General features: G+C 34.4%; 1 protein-coding gene across 4 annotated transcripts in view; it reads left to right on the top strand.

The window, feature by feature from the left end:
* The window catches only part of P2RX5 (purinergic receptor P2X 5), a 161,937-nt gene that overhangs the window by 133,257 nt on the left and 13,732 nt on the right, over window positions 1-14,948 (top strand). For 3 of the 4 annotated variants that reach the window (XM_053706099.1, XM_053706098.1, XM_053706101.1), the window contains exons 6-9: window positions 4,071-4,151; window positions 8,512-8,650; window positions 11,780-11,916; window positions 12,424-12,517. In XM_053706099.1, the coding sequence (XP_053562074.1) occupies window positions 4,071-4,151; window positions 8,512-8,650; window positions 11,780-11,916; window positions 12,424-12,517 (451 nt within the window). The remainder of the gene's footprint in view (window positions 1-4,070; window positions 4,152-8,511; window positions 8,651-11,779; window positions 11,917-12,423; window positions 12,518-14,948) is intronic. The other variant, XM_053706100.1, reaches the window with a different exon arrangement.

Below are 14,948 nucleotides of genomic sequence, written 5' to 3'. Positions count from 1 at the left end.
TTTTGTTTATTTTTAAGTAACATTGTGCTGATTTTCAGACTCCTAACCAAGCCCTAAAGTTTTAGATGTATACTGATGTATACAGACTTCAGACTGCTTCTGTTTGCATAATGGGTCTTTTCATATGCAGGGGAGGGGGAGGTTCTGCTATCAGCCTCTTTTCAGTGGGTGTTCCAAGCTTATCTCACTAACAGTGTTAAATTGGGAGCTTCTAAGTTTTTAAAGGTTTTATACAGGATTTTTACATCATTATTTGTGCATATTATTCTTTATAGTAGTGTCTATTCCATGCATTTAAATGAAAATTGGTGTATACTGCCTCTTTAAGTGAAATAAAAGCTCAGACAGAAATAAGTAAAGAGAACATATGATTTCATATGTTTTGTTAAATGTTTCAGATGCAGAAAGGGTTTTATTTCTACTAATGAAGTAACCATGTCATGCTTTGGTCCTGTCTGTTATATAAAGGTCACTAGAATAGTTATACTAAAAGGCAGTAAAATTAAATTCTATGTGGTCTATTCATATAGGTGCAGACAGACATGATTCGCTATAGCATACGATCATTTATCATTGCACCAGCAGTTCTGGTAAACTGCTGGTGCAATACTGCCCCCTGTAGATTTTGCAGCCAATCAACTGCTAGCAGGGGGTGTCAATCAACCCGATCATATAAGGGGTCATATAGAGGGTGTCAATCAACCCTAAAATCACTAACAAGTTAAGAACAAAAAGCAAACAAAATAACCCAAAAGGAAATAATAAAAAAATGAGTGAATAATGTCAATACACAAGGGAGAGCACACAATAGTGCCAAAAGATCACAGTCCAGTAATGTACCAGTGCAGGATAGGTCGATAAAGGTTTTAGGCCTTTTTTCCCCTTAATATTTTTTAGGTCAGTGTAAAAAAAAAAATAATAAACAAAAAATTAGTTTAATTGTTTTTTGTCATAACAATTCAAAAGAAAATGGGCTAGCAAAACACTTGCATACAGATGGGTTGAATTGCATGCATCTCATACCATTTTCTCCATGAGAGAAGGGAGAGAAAAGAATAGAAGGGGAGAAAAGGGAGGAAAAGGAAGGGAGGGAGGGAGAGAGAGAAAGAGAGAGAGAGAGAGAGAGAGAGAGAGAGAGAGAAAGAAAGAGAAAGAGAGAGAGAGAGAGAGAGAGAGAGAGAAGAGAAGAGAAAAGGGGGGAGGGAAAGAAGGGAGGGAAAGAAAGGAGTGAAAGAAGGGAGCAAGGGAGGGAGTTGAGAGAAAGAAGGGAGGGAGGGACGGAAAGAAGGGAGAGAGGGAGGGAGGGAAAGAAAGAAGGGAATGAGTTGTGGGAGGGAGAAAGGGAAAGGAGAGAGAGAGGAAGGGAGAGAAAGAAGAATACACTTTGAAACAATCACTGGCCTTTACATGCAACAACATACAGTAATTACCATCATTCAAGTAATGAAACTTTTTAAGTGTCCGTTTACTATTTACTTAGTGGGTTCATGAATGCAGAGAAAGCTAGCTATTAGTAACTAACATACATTAGCGCTGAGAGTTTATGATTAGACATCACAAGCTGATCTAAGCAGTGCATAGACGCATCCAGTCTGTTAGTTACTAAGACCTGCAATAAGCACTGCGCTTGCAGACCCAAAACAGTTGACAAGGGGAGGCAGCATATCGGCACAAGGTCATCTCTTCTAGCCTCACCTTGTAAGCATATCCCCGGGCAAGTTTCTCACCAAGAACACTTCCCCTGCAAAAATGCCAGCGGCTCCAAATGTAGCAACGGTTTAAAGGAGCACTGCCTGTAAAGAGCGACATTAATCAGCGCACATGCCTTGTCTTCTCTGTTAAAGCCGGCACTTTATTGCTCACTGTACTGTGTGTTGACTTTTAAAGAGAGGGTATAGGGCATATGTGCTGCCCCTCCCAAATCTGCTGCCCTAGGCACCGGCCTTGTTGGCCTAGGCCATGATATGCCCCTGGCCTCATGGTACAGACCAATAAATAACCAAGCAGGAATAGGAAGTAAGTAGTCCTACTCACATGTGGTGAAGCACAAGATGGGCTCAATAGGCAAGCCGGATCCAAAGAGTCGTCCGGCAGACTCACAACCAGCACAGCAGCAGGGCACAACAACAAGAACGACCCTCATCCAACAGTTCTGGAGTCCAGGGATCCACAGAGTGCTTAACATCAAACGTGCAGCAAGCAGACTATGTTGGCATATGCAGGCAAATAATGTAGCAGCAGAAAAGGTTAAAATGTTTATTAAAATTCAATAAAACCACCAGCAACGCGTTTCTCCGTGTCGCAGCACGGTTTTGTCAGGCTATACTAACTATCAAACAGCTGCTACATTAAATGGAGTGCCAAAACCTATCTGGACAAAGAAAAGTGACCCACCCTAAATGACGTCATAACCAATCAGACAATATTAGAGTTAAAGACCGCTGCTCTATAACCTGTCCGCCTGCCCTGAGGCGGCGGACAGAAATCAACCCGATCGAATACGCATCGATCGGGTTGATTGACACCCCCTGCTATCTGCAGGAGGCGGTATGGCACCAGCAGTTCACAAGATCTGGTGCAATGATAAATGCCGACAGCATATGCTGTCGGCATTTATCGATGTGCAGCGGACATGATACGCTACATCGTATCATGTCCGCTTGCACTATAATAAATTGACCCCAATGAATCCAACTGAAAATACGATAAAGGATATATACTATAACATACAACAGTTTACATATCTTGTGATATATTTTTTTTATTTAATTTTAAATGTCTTTTTTTAATAATGGATATATATATATATATATATATATATATATATATATACATATACACACATACACATACAGTATATATATATATATATATATATATATATATATATATATATATATATAATTATTTTTTTTTAATTTTATTTCAAAAGATCTTACCTTAATCAGGATACACTTTATATTCTAATTTAAAATGAGAGTTCTATAAAGTATTTACTTTTTTCCAGTATTTTTAACTGCTTGGTGTAGGAAAGTGTTACAGCCATTTCATATTTGAGTAATTATTTTTATTTCATACATCTTTTTCAGAACATTAAGAAATTGAAATTCAAGGTTTAAGCTCTTTTTTAATGGAAATTCAAAACGTAAACTCTCCTAAAAATTGACAAATGATTGCACCATCATACCCTTGAAAATCCACTTTTTTGAGGGGGGAGGGGAGAGAGTGTAATTTTGAATTTCCCTTATTAGTGAGTTGAAACTAGAATTTTCCTGCTTTTTTGATTTTCGTTGAGATTATCATCACAGTTTTTTGTTTTTGAATGGTACCTAACCTGAGATAATTTAAAGAAACATGATACCCTGAATTTCTTTCTGTTCTTTGTAAAAGTAGGTTTCACTATATATTACAATGTTGTGTTTTGTTTTTAAATAATGGAAGTTCATATTCTGAATAAACCAGCATTTTTGTTCAGTTGGGTTCTGGTAAGATAAGCAGCGACAAATTAATATTCTTATTTTTCATTTTATTGGTGAAAATAATTTTTTGCATGATATGACTCTGAGCACCATGTGCTAAAAGACAGACCGACAGGAGGACAAGGTTCACAACTTGGGAACCCTTTAACCCATCTTCGCATTGAGCGAGCAATGGATATTGTTTGTCCACTGCCTGCAGATATAATTGCACACGAATATCCTGCCCCTGCTCTTGCCTGTCAATCACCCAGAATGAACCCCCACACACACACAAGGTAACCATTTCTTCTTAACTTGTGGTAAGCAGGCTTGCAACAGCAACAATGCAGCATTGGCTGTTTAGCACATGGAACGTCTGACTTTCCAGGGAAGTATCGTAGATTACTATATGTTAAATAAAGTAAATATTCAAAAAGTAAAATTTGTATTTATTAGTTTGATATGTCTTGAAAATTAGAAGGTAGATGATATTGTCATGCTATGCTTGATCTAATAAATGACTGTTTATAGGAATGTGCGCTCTACATACACACTGTTAATGTGAATTCTTGTGAACACTGTGTTTAATAGTCATTTTCTCTTTCTCAACAGGACACCTTTGTTGGGGAAAGCAGAAAACTTTACAGTTTACATTAAAAATTCAGTACGCTTCCCAAAATTTAATTTCTCTAAGTAAGTCTCCCTCTCATTATGTTTCAAAATCATTGTAAGAAATCATAGATTATTCCATGTATATACACAAATATATATATATATATATATATATATATATATATATATATATATATATATATATATATATATATATATATATACATACATATACACACACAAATATATATATATATATATATATATATATATATATATATATCTGGCTTAAATAAATAGACAACATCTGCACATTAAATTCCAATGTATAAAATAATTGTACTATGTATACAAAGAAAACTTCCATTTCCCCTCCAAATGTAATATTTAAGCAGATTGTGATTATTGTCACAATACAGAACTCATGTACATTTGTATGGATCTGATTGGTCTACTGGTGAGAGAGATGGATGTGTTGTATGAAGGTTCTCTAAAAGAGGCTTTATTAGTGATGATTATAATTAAAAACATTCATGGTGTCTGTAAATATAGATGCAGCATTATTACTTCTTTCAGTAGTTTAGGTTGCTGCCTTTAGAATTAGAAAATAAAAAACCTTAATCAATTAAAGGGACAGTAAAGTAAAAATGAAGCCTTCATAATTCAGATAGAACAAAGAACTTTCCGATCTATACTTTGTTGAAAAAGCATACCTAGGTAGTCTAAGAAACAGCAATACAATACTATGAGTTAGCTGCTGATTGGTGGCTGCACATATATTCCTCTTGTTATTGGCTCACACAATATGTTTGGTTCACTCTCAGTAGTACGTTCCAGTTCCTGAGGTTTACTCTTCAACAGAGGATTGCAAGAGAACAAATAACATTTGATATTATGAGTATAGTATGCTCTATATAAATTATGAAAAAAGAATGTTGGGCTTCATGCCCCTTTAATGTTAGATTTATGTATTAAGTAACCCTAGGCATCAGTAATTTAGATACGTGGATGGTAGGGAAGCTTGTCAGTAAAAGTGATATAAGATAAGATAAGAAAGGATATTTAATTTATCATTTGCTTAAAGGGAATGTCTATTCCAGAATTGTTATTGTTTAAAAAGATACATAATCCCTTTATTACCCATTCCCCAGTTTTGCATAACTAACACTGTTATATTAATATACTTTTTACCTATGTGATTACCTTATATCTAAGCCTCTACAGACTGCCCCCTTATTGTAGTTCTTTTGACAGACTTGCATTTTAGCCAATCAGTGCTGACTCCTAGGTAACTCCACAGACATGAGCACAATGTTATCTATAACTAACACCCTCTAGCTGTGAAAAACTGTCAAAATGCATTAAGATAAGAAGTGATCTTCAAGGGCTTAGAAATTAGCATATGAGCCAACCTAGGTTTAGCATTCAACTAAGAATACCAATAATCTAAAGCAGCGGTCGCCAACCAGTGGTCCGTGGTGGACCACTGGTCGTCCATGAGAAGATGTTGGTGGTCCTTGACACCATCAAGCAGGAATTAATCTCCTCTGATGGTATCACCCCCATCACGCCGCAACTCCCTACAGTGCCTGGCTGGACATCAGTAAAAACCGACGGAGGAGTTAAATTACAATCTCCCATACGCATGTTGCATACTGCGCAACTTACGTAGCTAGATTGTATTTTTAACTCCTCCCACCCGGCACAATGCTCAGAGGAAGATGCTTCCATTGTAAAGCCAGCAGAGGTTGGTATAGTCTTGGCTTGAAATGGTGGAATTAAAGTATACAAAAAAAGAAAACCTTAAAAACAAAAATTCTCTCTTATATTTCATTTATTTTCTCCCCTATACCTGTTTCTTTGTAGTAGTTTTCCTAATTCCTTCAGATGGACTTACATCACTGTTTGTCTTCCTCCCCTCCATCTTCTTTTTTTTTAATTAAATATTAATTATTTTTCATTCTAATAATTTTCTAGCGCACAAAGCCATTCCACCTGAATCTCCAGTAATTGCCATCCAGCAGATCAGCCACATCCCACCAGTATTGTAGTAATTGCCAGTAACATCAGTCTGGGTTAGCTCACATCCATATTGAGAGCTTTCTGATATAAACTTAATTTATGACTCCAATGTCTGTTCATGATCATAAGTAGTTTTGAATAATTCCTAACTGGGGAGGTAACTTGGAAGTCTTGTGGTCCTTTTAAACTTTTTTCCCACTTTCTGCCTCTGTTTCCAGCTCAAAAGTTGGCATTCACCCTTCATCTGTCATTTGAAAGTATTCTCTCAGTTCTGTCATTCAGTTCCAAAAAATAATTCTTAAAAAGTGTAAATATATACATAATGTAAACTTAGCTATGGTTATATTAGTTATGTACAGTATGTGTGTGTATATTATATATATATATATATATATATATATATATATATATATATATATATATATACACATACATTATAGAGATTTGTACCTTTTTTTTAAAAATTCATGTTAGTGGTCCACGGGATTCAAAATTGTGAGTTTAGTGGTCCCTGAGGTCCGAAAGGTTGGTGACCCCTGCTTTAGAGAACTATCTTGATGCTATTTATTATACACTGTATATTTTTCTGTTATCTTATACACCTCTGGTGATTTTTGTCTTTTACTTTGTTTACCTCAGTAATGAGGGAGGATTAGTTCTAATATTATAAATGGGTTACAATTAAGGACTAGATTGCAAGTGGTGAGCGATGTCGGAAATAGTGCAAGTATAACAAGTTGAAAGAAAACGCATTTTACACTCGGTGAGTTAGCACGACTGAAACCCTCGCGTAAAGGGTAGTGCATTAAAAAAAAAGTTGCACTAAACACAACATAAATACATTCAAAATTACAGTTACACTCATATAAACACTATCTAATAAAAATGATTCATAGATATTTAAAAAAGGTTGTCTTCATTTTTGTATATATATATATATATATATATATATATATATATATGTATAGATGTGTCTACAGATGTATTTAAGTATTTGTGTTCACTGTAAATTTACTATACATATTTAACATTCCAATTTTTTTCTTCACTTACAGGATTATGTAATTTTTATTGTAATAAATTATTTAAAAAATTATTAAAGATACTTTATTTTATTTATATATATTAGGAAATGTTTACAGCATGAATAATATTTTAAAATAATTTTTAATATGTTATATTGAATATTTCAATAACACGCATTGAGGTTAGATCTACTTTATATTGTGAACCCTGATGTGCATTATGCATATTTAACATTCCTATGTTCTTTACATAGAAAAAATAATATTTTTATTATTAAATATATATATATATATATATATATATATCTGATGGAAAAGATATACAGGTATAAGTATATACAGATATATATAGAAATATGTATTTACATAAAAAAATTACATTGTTCTGTATGTGAAGAACATTGGAATGTGAAATATTCCTAACTCCTGTCGGCTTAGCGCGAGTTATAAGTGTTAAGTTTTTTTTCTTCTGTGCTATCCATCAACTTCTATGAAGAGAATACGTTAATATGGTCAGGATAGTTGATTAGCGCGTCAGGTTTTGCTGGTGCAAAAATTTAGAACTTTCATCCTGTAAAACGTGTGCTGATCCAATGTGTGCAAAAACCTTACTTCTAGCGAAGTTAATGCTCAAATGACAGCACTAAATACCACACCACTTATAATCTGGCCCTAAGTAAGTTCTGGACAATAAACCTTGTTCCACAATTTACATTTCTCCTGTTCATTATTGTGATTTTATAGTGTGTTAAAGGGATATTCTAGACAAAATTGGAAACCACATGGATGCATTTCGGTATTGAACAGAAGCATTTTTGTAATATATATGTATTAGCAAAAATGCTTCTAATAAAAGCTATAGCTGTTTCAAAAGAGTATTTAAGTATGCACCGTGCACCAGCATTTTAAACAAAACACTCAGAGAGAATAACGTACATGTACCATATATTAATGCCTCAATTTGTTAATTGCTGACATGATACAAGCCCCACTGATTATCTGAGCAGCTGCAATATTTAAAATGTTTATTATAATAATTATAAAAAAGGCAAATAGGGGCTTTCATTGTGATTTTATTTCATGTTGCCACAAGACCAGCCAGGGTCCTTTAATGCTATAATATAATCATATAGCCAGTTATTAATTTGTCTAATATTTGAGCAAACTGAGAACTTTTTTATTAATCCCTTATTTAGTATATAACCTTCCAGAAACAAGTATAGAACGAATACAGGAGTTATGCCATGTAATGCCCTTATTGTGTTCTAATTTAACCAACTACAATGTATCGCATCTTGGGCTGTATTTTCATAATTTTGTTTTCTCTGATAATCCTGAGAACTCTATATAAACACATGATACAAAGTAACAGTTTAATTTCTTATACTTCATAGGACTAATATACTAGATACTGATAATAATTCATTCCTGAAGACGTGTCGCTTTAGTGCAGAAGACCATTACTGTCCAATCTTTCGCTTAGGAAGTATCGTGTCCTGGTCTGGAAGTGATTTTCAAGAAATGGCACTTGAGGTAAATCTGAGCTTCTCTATTACAATTAATTACTAGTCATTCTCACAAGTTGGACTTTTATCCCACACTTATGTCTTTATCTCTTATCTTAAATGGACATGAAACCCCAAATTTTGCCTTTATGATTCAGATAAGACATACAATTTTAAGCAACTTTCATATGTACTTCAATTATCTAATTTGCTTAGTTTTCTTCTTATCCGTTGTTGAAAAGCATACCTAGGTAGGCTCACTAGCTGGAAACCAGCTGCTGATTGGTAGCTGCACATATATGCCTCTAGTTATTGGCTTACCAATGTATTCAGCTAGCTCCCAGTGGTACATAGCTGCTCATTTAACACAAAATAACAAGATAATGATGCAAAACTGATAATAGAATTAAAATGGAAAATTGTTTAAAAATATATGTCTGAAAGAAAAATGTTTCCCTTTATTTTATTGTTTCTCCCCACACCCCCAACATATATAACTCTCACAAGAATGCTTTTATATCCTTGTATATGGTTGTGAATTAACATGTATTTTTCTTATATAATATTTATACATTGCATATATTTGCACAGCTCTGCACAATATATTTGGGTAATTATTTTATTACTAATGGTAATATGTAACATATTATTTTGACGTTTGCCACAATTTAAAGGGGCAGTCTACTCCAGATTTTTTTTTTGTTTAAAAAGATAATCCCTTTATTACCCATTTCCCAGTTTTGCATAACCAACATGGTTATACTAATATAACAGCCTCTGCAGACTGTCTCCTTGTTTCAGTTCTTTTGACAGACTTGCATTTTAGCCAATCAGTGCTAGCTCATAAGTAACTCCACGGGAGTGAGGACAATGTTATATGTATGGCACAAATCAACTAGCGCTGTCTAGTTGTGGAAAACTGACAAAATGCACTGAGATAAGAGGCGCCCTTTAAAGGCTTAGCAATTAGCATATGAGCCTACCTATGAGCATATGAACCTATCTAGGTTTAGCTTTCAACAAAGAATACCAATAGAACAAAGCAAATGTGATGAAAGTTTAATGTTGACTAGACATTTTATAAGATAACTTTTACTCAGCCATCTTTTAATATTGTAGCAGTGATTTAACACTGTAGCACAGTCACTTAGATGCATTAAGCCAGAAATGTGACTTTTTTGGCTGTAGCAATGTCACAAAAAGTTACAAAACAGTTGTCCAATGAATTTCATTTCTTAATAATAATATTGTGGTATAAAATATATATTTGAAACCCAAAGTATAACTATCCTCTTTCAGACTATAAAAGCAGTACTGTAGATCTCTGATGTCGCCATCTTGTGGTGTATTTTTATAATCACAATTATAAACATTTAAATCAAGTAATTACACACAATAAGCTGCATAAAGCAGGACAACTTTTTTGCCTAAGTTTTGCAAATGAGGCCTTGTCTACATTATGAAAATATTAATTTGGTTTACAACATTTATTCATTCATTTTTCACTGTTAATGAAGCCACAACATATTCTGCAGCACAATCATATTGCCTAATTACAAAGTTACAAAAAGACACATATTTTGAAGGGGTGGTTATTTCTGTTTGTGAGTTGCATCTAATTTTTGTGTACAAGACAGGTAGGCTTGTGAATTTACCTTCTAATATTTAGTATCCACCGACCTTACTGTGTGGCATGTAGTCTAACGCTTTGGGGGTATTAGATTTGACTTCTCAGAAAATATTGAGTAAGATGTTTATATTTAAAAGGTAAAATAATCCACTCTACAAGTTGTTTTTCAGCCATTGTCTGTGACATGCTACTGTGGCTTGGGACTGTGCAAGTGTATCCAATGCTAGGGGTACACATAGGGACTAAAGACAACACAGCAGATGCCAGTAAAGAGACCTCAAAGTCAAAATGAAAACTTCATCGATCAGATAGAGGACTGGTTTTCAAACCTGTCCTAATGTCTCCCTAACAGGCCAGATTTTGAGGTTATCTGAACCAGAGCACAGGTGAAATAATCTGGTTATTTTACCTGCTCGCAAGGTAATCCTGACAATCTGACCTGTTAGGGAGACCTGAGGACAGGTTTGAAAATCAGTGAGATAGAGCATACAAGTTTAAGGCACTTTTCAATTTACTTTTATTGTCAAATCTACTTTGCTCTCTTGGTATCCTTTTTTGAAAAGCATACCTAGGTAGACTTATGAACAGCAATTCACTACTGGGAACTAGCTGCCTCTAGTCATTATCTAACCAGATATGTTCAGATAACTCCCAGTCGTGTATTGCAGCTCTAGAACTGACTTTAACTTTGTGTTTAACATATGTGCAGGGTATAAACACAGTCATATGTAAGTAATAGTACAATTTTAAAATACAAGTTTACAGCATTTTCTTTTTGCAAATTTAAGTCCCTTTAACATTATGCACAGTATCTGGCCCTAAGAAATTGAAGAAGATAAAGCATCTATCCAACCCATGCAAAACTGAAGTTTGATAAGATGCAGGAATACGACAACTGCAATTTTCTCCACTCTTAGCTAATGTAGCCCAAGATCACAATATATATATATATACACACACACACATACATACACACACACACACATATATATTATATACACATACATACATACATACATACATACATACACACACACACACATATATATTATATACACACACATACATACATACATACATACATACATACACACACACACACATATATATTATATACACACACATACATACATACATACATACACACACACACACACACATATATATTATATACACACACACACATACATACATACATACATACATACATACATACACACACACACACATATATATTATATACACACACATACATACATACATACACACACACACACATATATATTATATACACACACACACATACATACATACATACATACACACACACACACATATATATTATATACACACACACACATACATACATACATACATACATACACACACACACACATATATATTATATACACACACACACACACATACATACATACATACATACATATATATTATATACACACACATACATAAATGCTGCACAAAGAGTGTAAAACATAATATATAGATATTACCTTGCTTTTATAGGGTGGAGTGATTGGAATTCAGATAGAATGGAACTGTGACCTTGATAGAGATACATCTGAATGCCACCCTTACTATTCCTTCACACGCCTAGATAACAAATTTTCAGAGAAATCAGTCTCCTCTGGATATAATTTCAGGTATGTCATTAACAAATTATATAAAAACTCAATTGCCACTTTGTTGCATTTTAAGGAAAGGCCACATTTTATATCTTACGTTTATAAATGGTTTTATACATCAGTTATATATTTGTGCATGGGAAATGGGTGCTCTATTGCCTGTTATTCTATCAAACACTTCATCAGTCTCATATCAGGATGCAGCTTTTTTGCTTCATTGAATACAATGCACAAAATACCACAGAACATGATGGTTGAAAAATTATTAAATTGAGTCTGCGAATTTATATTATATGTTACAAAATGAAATGCCAGATCAATTGCATTAAAAGAAAACTACATATTTTATGCTTTTTAAAATCAAATACGCCTTTAATTAAACTAAATTTATAATAAAGCAAAACAGTTTGAAATATTACTAAATATTTTCATGAAATATAGGCCTAATGTAATGATTTCTTCATAACATATTGTTTCATTTAAAACCTATATATTGAAGCTATCTTGTATTTGTCTTCCTTTTAGATTTGCAAAATATTACAGAGATGCTGATGGCGCAGATTACAGGACATTGATAAAAGCTTACGGCATTCGCTTTGATATTTTAGTTAATGGAAAGGTAAGAATAGTCTAATGTATTGTTATCGCATCTGGGGATCAGTAGCATTGACTACAGTTAAAGGGATAGTCTAGTCAAAATTAAATGTAGCCAGTGCCACCAATCAACAAGCACTACCCAGCTCCAAAGCTTACATTCTTGCTTTTTCAAATAAAGGTACCAAGAGAGCAAAGGAAATTTGATAAAAGGAGTAAATTAGAAAGTTGCTTAAAATTGCATGCTCTGTCTAAATCATGAAAGTTTAAATTTTGATTAGACTTCTCCTTTAATAAAAAAAATCTAATTACATATATAAGTATTGAATTAGCCATTAAACTGACCTTTTTGTGATCTAAACTGTTAGATACATCTAAAAACTGTTGTATACAAGATGCATTCATCTTATTAAGGACAATGATATTCTATGACTGATAAATAAAAATACTACATCTGGTATTAATCTGAAAGCAACTGCTGAGTTTATCACAATCATGTGTAAAATACACTGACATTACCTCTACCTTATTGGATGACATTACGAAGCAATGTCACCAGATAAAAATACTACCTGCTTATTCAGTGCTAAAAAAAATAATAACAATAAGCACCTTTACACAAATACCACTTAGCAAAATCAATAACACAACAAACACACTTGCCCACTATACCCATGATGCCCCTGTTCCAATTCCTTAGAGTCGTACACACATATCTCAAAGGTTTTGGAGCACAAGCTAACTGTAAGCATCACTCCACACTATTAAAAAGGGGTCAGTCAACATTACAAGCCCTTCAAACTGTGATAAACCCCCCAAAATTATTATTTTTTCCCTCCTTAATGGGACAGTGAGTTGTTTTCCCTTTAATATGTTTCAAATTACATGTTATACTAGTTGCAGAGTATAAAATGTATTGTAAACTGATCATTTAAGTTTATTTTTTATAAGAAATAGACGCGTTTTGCTCTTTAAAACCACAGAGAACAGATCTTATATTATCACTCTATATAAACACAAAAACTTCCATATCTTATCTCAGTATGAAATAGCAATTGAAAATTAACATTATAGTAACTCTCACAACTCCCAACAGAAAAAACACACAGAACGCAACCGCAACTCAAGGTAAAAGTTTTTAATATTAAGTATGGCGCTATCAAACTGATTGCACTTACAAGATGTCTGTTACAATATCGCCTTTGATATGCAATTTCTCCGGCTGCACCAAAGTTTTTTTCACTCCTGACGTCACTTCCACTTCTATTGTATCCAAGCGTCTGTGTGAAAGTCAGTAGCGCTGATGCAAATCACTACCGGTGGCAGTCTGTTTCAGTAACAGCAACTTGTGCGTGTAGTATTGTCCTCCGTCTATGCGTTTCATGGGGAGAAATGCGAGAGAAGGAGGAGTAGAAGGCGGCAGTTCTGGTGGTGGTGACTGCGGCCTGCTGAGGTATATTTATCCTACAACAATCAACAGTAAAGGTCCCCCACAGGTACAAGATTTCCCAACAAGACTCTGTGGGTCTCGGCTCTCCTCCTTGCAAAGTGGTTCGGAGGGGTTTATGTTCCTCTTTCAGTCCTCAATTCCATGCAAAAGGGTTATACAAAGACATTTAAATAGAGGATCCACGCGAACTTTGCAACATGAGTCCTGGGTCTTGAGAAAGTCCGTACCAATCGGATGAAATGCGTAGACGGAGGACAATACTACACGCAAGTTGCTGTTACTGAAACAGACTGCCACCGGTAGTGATTTGCATCAGCGCTACTGACTTTCACACAGACGCTTGGATACAATAGAAGTGGAAGTGACGTCAGGAGTGAAAAAAACTTTGGTGCAGCCGGAGAAATTGCATATCAAAGGTCGATATTGTAACAGACATCTTGTAAGTACAATCAGTTTGATAGCGCCATACTTAATATTAAAAACTTTTACCTTGAGTTGCGGTTGCGCTCTGTGTGTTTTTTTTGTTTGCAGTATCGATTGGGCTGGGCGCTCTTTAGCGTCCAGTAACTAAGACAGCAGCACCGCATTCAAGAATAGAGAGAGAGGAGGAAGCCGGATCGTACTAAACAGAGCAAACCACGTGGAAACAATTCTACCATACTCCTCGAGTCATTAAGGTGAGAATCATAACATCAATTTATGTAATAAGTATATATATATATATATATATATATATATTCACAATAATAGGTTTATATGCAGACATAAGTTTGTGGTATATACCAATATTTATTGTCAAAATTGAAATTATCAACATCATTGTTAGTTTGATTTTTTATTTCTACCTAAGAAGCTCATTCTGATTAGTTTACATGATAGATCATATATAAGTCATTTGAATTTATCAGATGTGCTGGGGGACTCAAGAAAATTAATTACAACAACTCTGAGCCCCAGCAGTTTTCAGTCTGTTAGCGCAGTGTTAGGGAGAGAAGTGTCTCACAAC

Source organism: Bombina bombina, chromosome 3 (genome assembly GCF_027579735.1).
Source record: "Bombina bombina isolate aBomBom1 chromosome 3, aBomBom1.pri, whole genome shotgun sequence".
Taxonomy (NCBI): Eukaryota; Metazoa; Chordata; class Amphibia; order Anura; family Bombinatoridae; genus Bombina; species Bombina bombina.
The sequence above is the reverse complement of the archived record's forward strand: the minus strand, read 5'-3'. Positions and strand labels throughout refer to the sequence as shown.